Source organism: Engraulis encrasicolus, chromosome 20, assembly GCF_034702125.1.
Source record: "Engraulis encrasicolus isolate BLACKSEA-1 chromosome 20, IST_EnEncr_1.0, whole genome shotgun sequence".
NCBI classification, from domain to species: Eukaryota; Metazoa; Chordata; class Actinopteri; order Clupeiformes; family Engraulidae; genus Engraulis; species Engraulis encrasicolus.
The window spans coordinates 39,171,131-39,183,630 of NC_085876.1; the positions used below are offsets into that span (position 1 = coordinate 39,171,131).

The window sequence follows — 12,500 nt, forward strand, 5'->3', positions numbered from 1 at the left end:
CATGCCTGGAAGTCGAGATACCATCACAGGATCTTGCCAAGAACAGAATTGAGCCCAGAAACGCTGGACTCCTCTCTCAAATTTGTCTGCCTGCTAACCCTCTTTGGTCCTGCCTTAAGAAATTGCTTGAGAGGATATATGCTTGAGAAGATTCCATCTCGCCAAGATCTCCCCAAGAACAGAATTGAGCCCATGTGTTATGGATATCACATTTGGCATCTGTGCTTTCTGAGCACCAACGAGCGAGCCTCAACATGTGTGGATGTTTTTTTTCTTTTTCTTTTTAGGCTATAAGTTTTTTTCCCCCTCTTCCAGTCTAAGGAGGCATTGGGAGAGCTGTGGGCCTTTTGATGTGCTTCTCTCCACACAGGGTGCTGTTATGTCTAACGGGGCTTCATGGAGTGGGTTACAATGACATGCAGCTGTAGGCCTATATCACAGATGCAGAGAAACAGGGGAACAGGGGCTTCTTTCACGGCTGCTCAGGAGGTCTCCTTCTCTTGACAGCTTGGGTTAGATGTGTGGTTCCTTCTCACCTCACACGCTACCTGGCTATCCAGTGTCGAGACGAGCTACCGGCAGCAGGCAGGGCTGGATTAAGAAGGCCTGGGGTCCCCTATGCCAGTGGTTCCCAACCTATGGGTCGGGACCCAACCTGTGGGTCGCCAAAGATCCACAGGGGGTCGCGAAGCCCTCTTTTTTAAAGGGGTTTCATTTCAAATATCATATATAGCCCATGTTGAATAAATGACAAAGCATTTAACTAATATATGCATAGAAGCAAAAAATGTTAGTGCTATTATACATTTATTCTATATTTGACCGAAGACGAATTGAGGAATAAAATGACAAAAAATGAGTTTTCGCAGGAAACAGAGGGTATCATGTGACTCCCTCTCATGCAGGCGCTCGCGCAGTTGGGTCACCAAAGCTTACAATGGTAAAATCATGGGTCCCTGAAGAAAAAGGTTGGGAACCACTGCCCTAGGCTACAGGTTGCTGTAGGCCCCCGCAGAAGGCAAATTCCGTCACAAAATTACAACCCAAGAGGAGTATTAATGACATTTAAAACTCTACCTGACACGGCAGACTGAGTTATCAATACCACATCTTCTTATATTTTTCCAATTATATCGATTTTTTTATTGCTCCCAAACCCAAGTTAACTACAACAACTTGACTAGGCTTTTGATCCCTCTGTCTTTCAAGCACTTGTGGTTTTCTCTATAGGATGTATTTACTCCAGGAGGAAAATGCGAAGGAAATCGTAATTCAAATCGTTTTTAACAAAAACAGAAATCGTTAAAAAAAAAAAAAAGGATTTTTTTTTTTTTTTTAACATTTTCGGAAACTATGGCGGCCAAATTTAAACTATGGCGGGCCACCATAGTTTCTCAATGTATGGGAAACACTGCTGTAGGCCCCCGCAGAAGGCAAATTCCGTCACAAAATTACAACCCAAGAGGAGTATTAATGAGAATTAAAACTCTACCTGACATGGAAGACTGAGTTATCAATACCACATCTTCTTATATTTTTCCAATTATATCGATTTTTTCCTCCCAATTGGGGCCCCCTAGGCTGCAGCCATATCAAGCCTGTGCGTTAATCCTGCCCTGCAAGCACGCTGTTATAACATAGTTTTAACCCCTCCCCTCTAACCGTTCTCCTATACTTTCAACTGTTCTCTGGGTATGGCAGTGCAAATTTTACCTCCAAGCTAGCAGTTAACATTGAGTCCTAGGAGACCAGTTAGCCGCCAGCTGGTCTCATAGGACTCAATGTTAACTGCTAGCATGGGGGTAAAATTTGCACTGCCATACCCAGAGAACAGCTAAAAGTACAGGAGAACGGCAAAACCCTATTATTTAACTCAAGGGAAGGTGTAAATTAAGCTTATTTCCAAAAATGGGACAGCATCACTTTAACCCTAACCCTAACAACTGATTCAGGAGCAGTTTAGATCCGATCAGATCATTTTTATCACTCGATTTGATGTGCTGCAGTCAAGTGATCGCGACACATACAAAAAACATTTAGGGCACTCCTAACAAGCATTTCAAATTGAACAACACCAAAACTAATGCATCCTATTGTTTGTAGCACAGTTCGATGGTGAGGCCATATCGTCAGGACACCGGGACTCAACGCCTGGATGCAGGGCTCTAAATTAACATTTTCCACCACCAGCCAATTTGGCTAGTAGACATTTTTTCTTACTAGCCAAATGGAAGGTCAACTAGCCATTTTTTTTATCTCACCAAAATAAACCATGCGTTAATTATGTTGCTTTTAATTATTCCATTAAACTATATCCTCAACACAGATAAACAATATAAACATTATACTCAACATATTTCACTGTTCAGTTTATTCTATAATTATTTAGTAATTATTTTTATTACCTGCATTTTCATTATTTTTTATTCAATTTCCTCTGAAAACAGTGAATTGCATCACACATGCCTCTCACATACCAGACCTACACTGGACCATATACTACAGACAGCCAAACACTAGCCTATTACACCATCACTCAAACCTCACATGCAGTATAGGCCTACACCTCACACAAAAACAGCATGCCTTCAACACACATGTTGCACACATACCAGACTTTCAACATACACTAGCCAAACACACACAACCAAACACTACAAAACCTCATATCCCCCACACAGTATCACTTAAACTTCACACACTAGGCCAAATGCCATGGACAATGCACAGAAGAGAGGGGTGGGGAGGAGAAGAGGAGGACACACACACACACACACACACACACACACACACACACACACACACGCACACACACAGCCAACTCAGTGCGATGTGTATGATGTCTGCATTGTGTGTTTCTTTATGCTGCTGCTGCTGCTGCTTCACACCTTTAGGTTCCTGCAGGATTAATACTTGCTTCACTCTAATATCATGCGCTTGGAATGACAATAATTAGGCGACGCTATGTCTAAACTAGTAGACATCCAATAACATCACGGAGACCACCAGCTTACTTTGCTACTTTCATAGCGTCGCTAGTTTTATGTTACCGTTTTTTTTTTCACTTACTCGTTCATCCATGTCAAACTCGTGCATGGTATTTCCGATGGCGTGGGCATTATTAGGAAACGACAACTCCATCGTAGGTACGGTAGTTGCGAGGACCTCGCAAATATCAGACGACTTCTGACAGCAGGGGGGGTACACGGTTTTGACAGTCAGCTGTCATGCTCCTCCACTCATGCCGTTTTCGCTCCACCACCACCACTCCATTTCAGCGTCACTACAGTTGCAAGTTGCATTCGCCGACACATAACCTTTCTCTAACCACTGCCACATTCTTTTTCACCCGTCCAAAACCTACAAAACCGAAGTAATCCGCGCTAGTCCGCTCATTGAAAATATTTGATCAACAGTAGTTCCAGCGCGGGCATCTAACACGCAGCCAATGAATGTGAAGCTGCGTTATTGTGATTAACGGCCAGCCAATGGGTGTGGGCTACATCATGACGGTAGGCCTAGAACTAATGTTCATCATGGGTAATGTAGGCGCCGTTTTACGTTCATCAGACGGCAGTCAGCCACAGATCTGTGCTGGCAGCGGTTTTGACGTTCGGGCGCGCGCTAGAGTCTACTGGCCAATTTGGCTAGTGGATGATTTTTTCTACTAGCCAAAATTGATTTTCACCCGCATTTGGCGTGTTGGCGTGCGTTAATTTAGAGCCCTGCCTGGATGTCTGACTCATGTCATGAAGTGCTGACAGATGTGCAACCCCCATTTTGTGTGAACCCACATGAACCACAACTACGGTGTGCCAAAGGTATCTAGGTTTTGTTGGGAGGGCCTGTTTACTTAACAACCCCCAGCTGTGGCAGCAGCCTATGATTGGGTCATCATAGACTTCAACCAACACAATCATAGTTTTTTTGACAATACTTTATTATATGAACCCAAAAGTGTTTTTTTTTCCCCAAACCCCAAACTCTGGCCTCCTGGTTGGGGAAGAAAAGGTTTACTCAAACAAATCTGTGGTGAGTGAGTGAGTCAGAGTGTGTGTGTGTGTGAGAGAGAGTGTCTGTGTGAGAGACAGAGAGAAAGAGTGAGAGAGCTGTTTGGTGATGTGGACAGACTGAGAACAGAGAGTAGAGTATGTTTGTAAAGCCACCCCACCACCCTGACCTCCTGCAGAGGACGATTGCCAGGAGACATCAGAGCTTTTGTGGCCAACCCCCTCCCGAAGAAAAATCCACACACAGCTATCTCTATACAGTATACGACAGGGAAAGCACACACTAAAGCCACAAAAATGTGTGAGATGAGTGCTGGGAAACGGTGTGTTGAATTGAAAGTTGCGTGAGATCTGGCTCTTGAGAGTCTGCTACGGACGTGGCTTAAACAGCTGTGCAATTGTGTTCTCTCAGCAGTGGAAATCAAAACTGAATGTTGGCCCGAGAAACGCCAAAACATGGCAGCCTTTTTCAATTCGCTGACAACTATTCTATTACTACCCATGCGGAAAAAAAGATTCAGTATTGCCAGTCTATATCTGGAATGGTGGGACCACAAATGCACGGGTGTTTATAAAAGGACCCATCAATTTTTAGGTCCATTGCATCCTGAGGCATAAAATGGAAAGGTCTCTGGGCCCTGCAGTATGAAAGGATGCTATTTTGCTATTTTTATGCCTGTTTGGAATTACTGTAATAAGGCTGGGGATGGAAAATGCATTGAAAAGAATGGGCTGTTTCTATAGAATATTGGCTGCACTGCACCATGTGGTAAACCAAGTTCCATTGCTTACAGTGGAAGCTAATTGTTATGTCAATGGTTACGCCTGACGTTTTTTAAAGTATTTTTTGAGGCTTTTCAAGCTTTTATTTTTATTTTTATACGACAGGACAGTGAAGGTGGTGAGAGGAAGTGAGTTGGGAGAGAGAGAAGGGGAAGGGTCAGCAAAGGGCCCAAGTTGGAATCGAACCCAGGTCGGCAGCGTAGTCAGAGATTCTTTAAGTATATAGAGATATGCCAACATAATAGTTTTCTATGGGCACCTAACATGACCAGGTTCCGGTCTGCCTAAAGGGGCGTGTCATAATGCTCCTACATTGAATAGAACAGTCCTTAGGTCTGCATAGGTCTGCCTAAAGGGGGATTTCCTCTCCCTCCCCCTTGCAATAATAGAACCCGGAAACAATGGGCCAATGGAACCTCTCTCTCTCTACCCTCTCTGGCGTAGTAGAGGAGTGCCCTACCATTAGTGGTAGGGCCACAGCAGATGTTTTTTGACATGTAGTGTAGCCCTAGCATAATAATATTAGACTAGTGGTGCTCTGAAAAGGTCTTTTGTTAATACAGGGCCATGATATTGCTCCATATATCCCCTTATGTTAGTAGACCTACCTGCATACATATTACTTGTTATAACATAGATGTTATACATTTAGAATAAATGATTAATAATGAACCACCAGGGTTGAGTTATTTGTATGCAGAATATAAACAGGACTATACTTAAAACTGATAAAACTGATTCTGAGGTTTATTCTGAACAAAATTAGATGTTACATTATTCTGATTAAACGAGATGCTACAACTATATCTTTAGTAATTAGAGGCTATCCCTGAGATCCATCCCCAGTTGCCTATTCTCTGGTAGCTTCTCAGTTAGATTCTCTTACTGTACGGTGTGACATCATGGTGTGACTAACCTAAATGGCTAAAGCAGACCGCAGGCACGGCATGAGAGAGACTGAGAGTGCCTGTTTCTGGTAGCCGGCGGAAAGTTTTTACAAGTGATGTGGTGGCGAATGGCAGAATTTCAATACACGCTGCCATCCCTTTGCAATCCAGCCAGTCTGGGATTACGCCATGATGCAAACTCTTCTCTTCCCCCTCCTCAGCGTCTCTCTCTGGTGGTAGATTACTGTAACTCTGACTCACAGGCAGTCTGTCTTTCTTTGCTTTCTCAGACATTCAATTAAGAATGGGCTTTGCTTGCCTCGTAAAAAATGCTTTGCCTTTTGAAGATGTCTCCAATTCAGCCGTTACATAATATCGGCAGTCCCCGGCAGGAAGGTCGGTCCATTTCCATGCCTTAAAACCAGACAATGGGTCAAGTCAGTGCACCTCAATGGGAGTCGCATCCAAGGGCTGAAGAATGTCTTCAGAACATATGAGAAACGTTTGAATAACATCTCCAAAGGCAGCCTCTGCCCTCTATAGAGATTAGATTTTAACAAGCCACCGCCAAGCCAAGTCAACTCAACTCAACTCCTCCACAAAAGAAAAATGAGCCATCAAAGTCATCTGGCGCCCTTCCCATAGCTCTCTGGTGGCTTTTTTTTGCGTTTAGTGATATTCACACACACACACACGCACACACACACACACACACACACACACACACACACACACACACACACACACACACACACACACACACACACACACACACACACACACACACACACCCCTCTCTCTGAAAGTGTTGTGTCACCGTCTGCAAGCGCTGGGATGTGGTCAGGGGATTTCACCGGCTTTCTCTGGGCCGTGTGTGTGTGTGTGTTTGTGTATGTGCATGAATCAGAGGTCTGATTGAACGCTGCTTGCGTTCCGTTTCACAGATCTCCAAGGGTGATACATTTGCGCCGTCTCTCTGACCCCAGAAACCACAAACAGGGAGCATTGGGCGGCTGAATCAGGACTGTCTGTTTACGAGCCCTCACGCTGAGATGGCATTTTTCTTTCTTTATTTTTTTTACTATGATGGAGTGATGTACAATAACAGGAAGTGAACAAAAACAGATTGACGTGCTATACGTAGGCTGACCAAGGCAAAAAACTGGGAAACAAACAGAATGACACAGGTCGTGTGCAGTTCACGCATCACACAATCAAGCTGTCTTGTGGCTCTGCATTCCGAAATGGTCCCTTGTATAAGCTTCTTTTTTTACGCTTGGCAAATACGTCAAGTCTAAAACAAATCAAAACCGCTTCAAATCTCCTATACTGGCCCGCCGACAGTGGGGGACAAACGGGTGTGTTGTCCCGGACACGGGCCCAGGAGGATAGGGGGCCAAGAAACTGGGTTCCCATTATATTGTATGGATTGGGTAGGGGCCCTTTCAGAAGACTTTGTCCTGGGCCCAACAAAAGTTGTCAGCAACCCTGCTCCTATACTATTACTTGGCTCCAAAATGAGTTAAAAAATCACAAGAGCCACAGAACTGGAGGAGGCAACTGTTTAGAGAACAACATGTTTTGACCAAAGCATCTTGTGAATATGAGAATGAGAAGTACACGTAGTCTGTGGTGCCCAGCAGTACATAAACAACCTCAACACCTGGTGAGGTGCCAAATAACTTTTTTCGTGTATGGTGTTTACATGTTATTGAGAGCAAGGGATCTAATAACATTTCAGTGTACGCTTACAGGTTATTGAGGGTAATATGAGGTATCAAATCAAATGTAGGGGTGTGTTTATAGGTCACTCAGGGGTTTTCAAGGTGGTATGGTAGGTACAGTGTCAGATCACGTGTAAGCGTACGTACGACGTGTAGCCTATGTTGGTGTGTGTTTATGTACACGTTGTCAAGATAGCCGCTGACAGCTTTGGCAGGACCCAGGACTAAGTTATCTCAAAAGGCCCCCCCAACCTATACATACAATGTAATGAAGACTCAATTCTGGGCCCCCACTCTCCTTAGGCCCGGGACAACTGACCGCTTTGACCACCCCCCCTGTCGGCTTCCCTGGCGATACATCTCGTACCCGTTGAAAGGCACTGAGTCAGTGTGTTGTTTCTCTCACCGTTTTCTATTTCAGTATGGGACTTGTCTCCAGGGTCCGCCTGGGACGCAGGGGCGCGACGGCAACCCGGGAGTGAACGGCATTCCGGGCACGCCAGGTATCCCCGGCCGCGACGGCCTGAAAGGGGAGAAGGGCGAGTGCCAGACGGAGCGCTACGAGGAGCCCTGGAGGCCCAACTTCAAGCAGTGTGCCTGGAACTCCCTCAACTATGGCATCGACCTGGGCAAGATTGCGGTGAGTCAGTGGGTGGGTGGGCTGCCGGTGGAGCAGTTCACAGAAGACTAAATGTGGTTTGGATGAGTATTGATGACGCTCTCCATAGGCATGTGCTTATTGGGCAGGGCATTGATCTAGGCAAGGTTTATGTGAGTTCGTTTGGAAGGAGTCTTTGTGCACACCCCAGTTCCTGAACAAAAAAGTTTCAAAAAAGTTTGCACTCAATAGCAATTTCCTGAGGAATCTTGAGGAAGACTGCAAGGAAATGTTATCCTGCCTAAGAAAGCAAAAAGAAAATCCTAAACCTTGAAGGAATCTTTTTTTGTCATAGTAAGGTTGGATGTGAGTGGCACACAAACACACAAAAACTATCCTAGTCTGGTGGTAGGCCAAACTGTTTCACTTTGTGCACTCTGTGAGTCAGGATAGTCTCCATGCTGTGTGTTTATTGGACAGTGGCTGAGCATCAATTCCAGCATCAATTAGCCATCAGGCTGCCAAATGTTGGAACCAGCCTCCTGTTTAAATTAGAACTGCTCAAACAGTGGCATGTTTAAAAAAAAAAAAAAATAGCTTCATTTTTCCTCTGCATTTGATTATTTATCTACAGTCTGATTAAATAATTATATCCATAATAATTCTCTTCTTTCTCTTTCTATAGCACATTGAGTGACAATTGTGTATGATAACGTGGCATGCAAAAACTATTGCTTTTGATACCACTCTGGGCAAGACTGTGATGTGGGGCACACCCATTACTAGCCCGATTAAACATTTTGTTGGAGGCAAACCATAGCCTTTGAAGAGTTTTCCAACATAATATACAATAACACAACTAATCTTGTGGATAGAATGACGGGGCGTCCCCAAATTGAAGTGGCAGTCTCCAATGTTGGTGGTCTGCTTGTGAAAGTCCCCACACTTTGTCCCAGATTTTATATATAGGGTATATTATGCCTATATTGTGATAGGACAGTAACAGAGGGACAAGAAATGAGCGGGGAGAGAGAGACGAGGAAGGGTCGGCAAATGACCTCAGACCGGAATGGAACCCGGGTCGCCGGTGTAGCAGTCCAGTGCCCAGCTGATTGAGCCACGGCCGTGCCCGTCCCAGATTTTATAACCTACTATGCCATTACATGAAAGCGGAGAAGGGCAAATGCATGACAGAGGTGTTTGAAGAGCCGTGGAGGCCCAACTTCAAGCAGGGCGCCTGGAGCTCTCTCAACTATGGCATCGACCATAGTAGGTGCCGAAAGGGGGGATGTAGTGGTGCATTGACATGCTCACTTTTGGGCTGCCTAGATGAGGCTATCTCAATTTTTACTACAGACAAATGAGTGGAGTGCAGCAGCAGTAACATTGTTAAGAAATAAAGAATCAAGAAAAAAAATGCACCACCACTTCAAAACTCGTTCCGGCACCCTTGGCATCGACCTGGGCAAGATTGCGACGCATCAGTGGGTGGCCCAATGTCAGATCAATATAAGCCACCCATCGAGTTGAGCTACCAAGCCATAACGACACACTGCTGCATTTCTGGAAAGCGTAGTTGTTAGCAGTTATCAACTTCGGTAGTTGCCAATGGGAAATTGCATTGCAACCATCAAAGTAGCTAACATAGTTAGCAACTACGCTTTCGAGTAATGCACCCCAGTACAGTGGCGGCCCCAGGGATCAGGAGCTGCGTTAGGCTCCCTCAACTACGGCATTGAACCTCGGCTTGATGGATCACTTTGTGTGTAAAGAGTATCGACACACTCCATAGGCGGGTGATTACTTGGCAGGGCATTGATTTAATCAAGATTGATGTGAGTGGCACACTAAAAAAAACTAGCCTAGTGTGGTAGACCAAACCGTTTCACTCTGGGCACTTAACCCTTTGAGGAGTAAGGACTTTCCCCAGGTTCTTCTAGAATTTTACTTGAACACACTACCGCTCCCATAGAAGTCGGTGTTAAAAATCTTGCAAAGTCCTTATGACATCATAATGAGAACTCAAAATTTGGGCAAAATTCTAATCACATATTTGTGATGGTACTCCTCAAAGGGTGTTTAATGAGTCAGGTCTTTGCTGTCAATGTTGCCGCTAGCATGCCTACCAGGGCCTACAGTATGTATGGAATTCACTTTGTGTGCCACAGGAGAGCTCTCAGAGTTTTTATGTGTAGTATTTTTATATTTTTTACTATTTTACTATTTTACTATTTTAAATCTAAAATATTTTACTATTTTAAATATACTATTTAATAGAACAAGCACTTGCTGTGTCATTTGATGGTATTAAGCACATTTGTGAAATATGAAAAACAAGCTGCGACAGCTCGGGCAGTTCCCGTAACACACCCTGGCTAAAGTCAAACCCTGGGGTGTACCCTTTTGTTACTTAATCAATAGTGCAGATTTCACATGGAGCTAATGCTGGATAATATATGCACCTTAACAGCGATGGTTAGGGGGAAAATATATTCAACACAATTGTGGCTAGAATGGCTGGTGACTCAGGAAGACCACCCATGCTGTGCCCTCCTAGTGACGCAACACTTTCAGCGATGCAACTAGTCAGGTCAAGAGCAATGCAAGTACTTTCTGATTCCCGAAAATACGGGAACTCCTCCCACTTTGTCAGTAAGCAAGCAACAAGTCAAGTCAAGTCAAGTCAAGTTTATTGTCAATTTCTTTACATGCACTGGTCATACAAAGAATTTGAAATTGCGTTTCTTGCTCTCCCATGCAGACATAGACTAATCTAGGTAAGGACATAGACAGTATAGACATAGACAGTACTCATACATGGACATAGACAGTATGGACGTAGACATTGCTCATACAGACATTTAAAGTGCAAGACTGGACAACAGAAGACTTGTAGAGAACATACATTAAGAGGAGGTATTTTGTTGTGCTTTTTCTAAAAGTCCTTTATAGCGTTCTGACATAGTAATAGTAGCATTTGAAGAAAATAAATAATTAAAAAAGGTTTTATTAAATACACCAGCAGCAGTATGTGTGTGTGTGTGTGTGTTTGTATGTGTTTTGTGTGCGTGTGTGTGTGTGTGTGTGTGTGTGTGTGTGTGTGTGTGTGTGTGTGTGTGTGTGTGTGTGTTTAGTGCGGGTAGAAAGTGCGGTGTGCGTCTGTGTGTGTGTACCTGTGTATGTGTGTGTGTGTGTGTGTGTATGTGTGTGAGTATGAGTTGTGTGTCAGTGTGTGTATGTTTGGGTTTTGTGCAGAAGTGCAGTGTGCTTGTGTGTATGTGTGTGTGTGTGTGTGTGTGTGTGTGTGTGTGTGTGTGTGTGTGTGTGTGTGTGTGTGTGTGTGTGTGTGTGTGTGTGTGTGTGTGTGTGTGTGTGTGTGTGTGTGCATGTGTATGTTTTGAGTTAGTGCAGGTTGAAAGTTCAGTCACAGATGTAGTAGTGCAGGTGGAATGTTCAGTCGCAGATATGGTGGTGGGGATGAGGGGGGGGAGCGTTGTCAGTGGCCTGGCTGGCTAGAGGCTGACAGTGAAGGGAGAGTGGGTTGAGTGTTCAGTATCTTGATTGCTTGATGCATTGTGCTGCTTGCAAGCCTGGTGGTACGGGAACGGAGGCGCCTGTACCTCTTTCCAGAGGGCAGGAGGCTGAACAGTTTGTGTGCAGGGTGGCTTGTGTCTTTGATGATCATCAGTGCTTTTCGGGTGAGGCGTGCGGTGTAAATGTCCTGCAGGGAGGGGAGTGGTACTCCAATGATCTTCTTCGCTGTGTTCACAACACGCTGGAGTGTCTTCCTGTTTTTCTCCGTGCAGCTTCCTCCCCACACTGTGATGCAGCTGGACACGACGCTCTCTATGGTTCCTCTGTAGAATGTTGTCATGATGGAGGGTGTAGCACTTGCCTTCTTTAGTTTACGCAAGAAGTAGAGACGCTGATGGGCCTTCTTCGCCAGTGATGTAGTGTTGGTGGTCCAAGAGAGGTCATTGCTGATGTGCACTCCAAGGAACTTGGTGCTGCTCACTCTCTCCACAGCATCACCGTCGATGGTCAGTGGTGGCAGTTGTTTTTGGACCATAAGCAAACCAAGGGAGGCAGGTCAACCATGCCGTTTGGGAAACATTAATTGTTATGCTCTTGGTCAGACCAAGTCTCGAAGAGATTTGAACGTCGATGATAATCAGGCTATTAAATCACAGCTTCTACTGAGAAAAAACTTTTTGTCAAGACCCTAACACTTTCAGCCTGGTGGTAAATACAGTGAGCAGATATCCCTAAATTGTAGGGACAGTCTCAAACCCCTTTAACCCATTTTAGCCAAAGTCCTTTTTGGGAAAAGGTGCCCTCTCCCTATTAAAACCTAGATATCTCAGCCCCCCAAGCACATAAAAACATGAAATAAAGTTGCAATTAAAAGCTAGAGGCTTCATTTTGCAATAGCATGTGTTCATTCAGCTCTAACATACCCACATTTTTAATAAAACAGCTCAAATCTCAAGAACCTTAA

At 44.5% G+C, this 12,500-nt stretch overlaps 1 protein-coding gene across 1 annotated transcript in view; it reads left to right on the forward strand.

Annotated features, from left to right (window-relative positions):
• cthrc1a (collagen triple helix repeat containing 1a) overlaps positions 1-12,500 on the forward strand; it is a 22,071-nt gene that overhangs the window by 1,378 nt on the left and 8,193 nt on the right. The window contains exon 2 of the mRNA XM_063185937.1: positions 7,826-8,044. Coding sequence (XP_063042007.1) covers positions 7,826-8,044 — 219 coding nt within the window. The remainder of the gene's footprint in view (positions 1-7,825; positions 8,045-12,500) is intronic.